This window comes from Penaeus monodon, chromosome 30, assembly GCF_015228065.2.
Source record: "Penaeus monodon isolate SGIC_2016 chromosome 30, NSTDA_Pmon_1, whole genome shotgun sequence".
In the NCBI taxonomy this organism is placed as follows: Eukaryota; Metazoa; Arthropoda; class Malacostraca; order Decapoda; family Penaeidae; genus Penaeus; species Penaeus monodon.
The window spans coordinates 6,307,564-6,307,796 of NC_051415.1; the positions used below are offsets into that span (position 1 = coordinate 6,307,564).

General features: G+C 49.4%; 1 protein-coding gene across 1 annotated transcript in view; it reads right to left on the minus strand.

Moving 5' to 3' along the window:
- LOC119592334 overlaps positions 1–233 on the minus strand; it is a gene marked incomplete in the record, with an annotated part of 163,568 nt that overhangs the window by 162,582 nt on the left and 753 nt on the right. Inside the window, 1 exon segment of the mRNA XM_037941161.1 lies at positions 82–233. Within this exon segment, the coding sequence (XP_037797089.1) occupies positions 82–88 (7 nt within the window).

Below are 233 nucleotides of genomic sequence, written 5' to 3' on the forward strand. Positions count from 1 at the left end.
CAAGAAACCTTTGCAACAATCGATTCCCGTCAATCATTCCCAAGACACATATTCTGAGTGCAACAGCAACTCTCGACTCACCTGGCATGTTGCAACGGCGTGGTGGTGTGCACGATGCCGTCCTCCCTCAAAGTCAGTGTTAAAACGGTCAGTATCTTCTAACACTGTGTTGTATTAGGCGACCTCTGCACATAATTCAGTCTTGGGGAAAGCCGCCGGTGTTTCGTTGACCC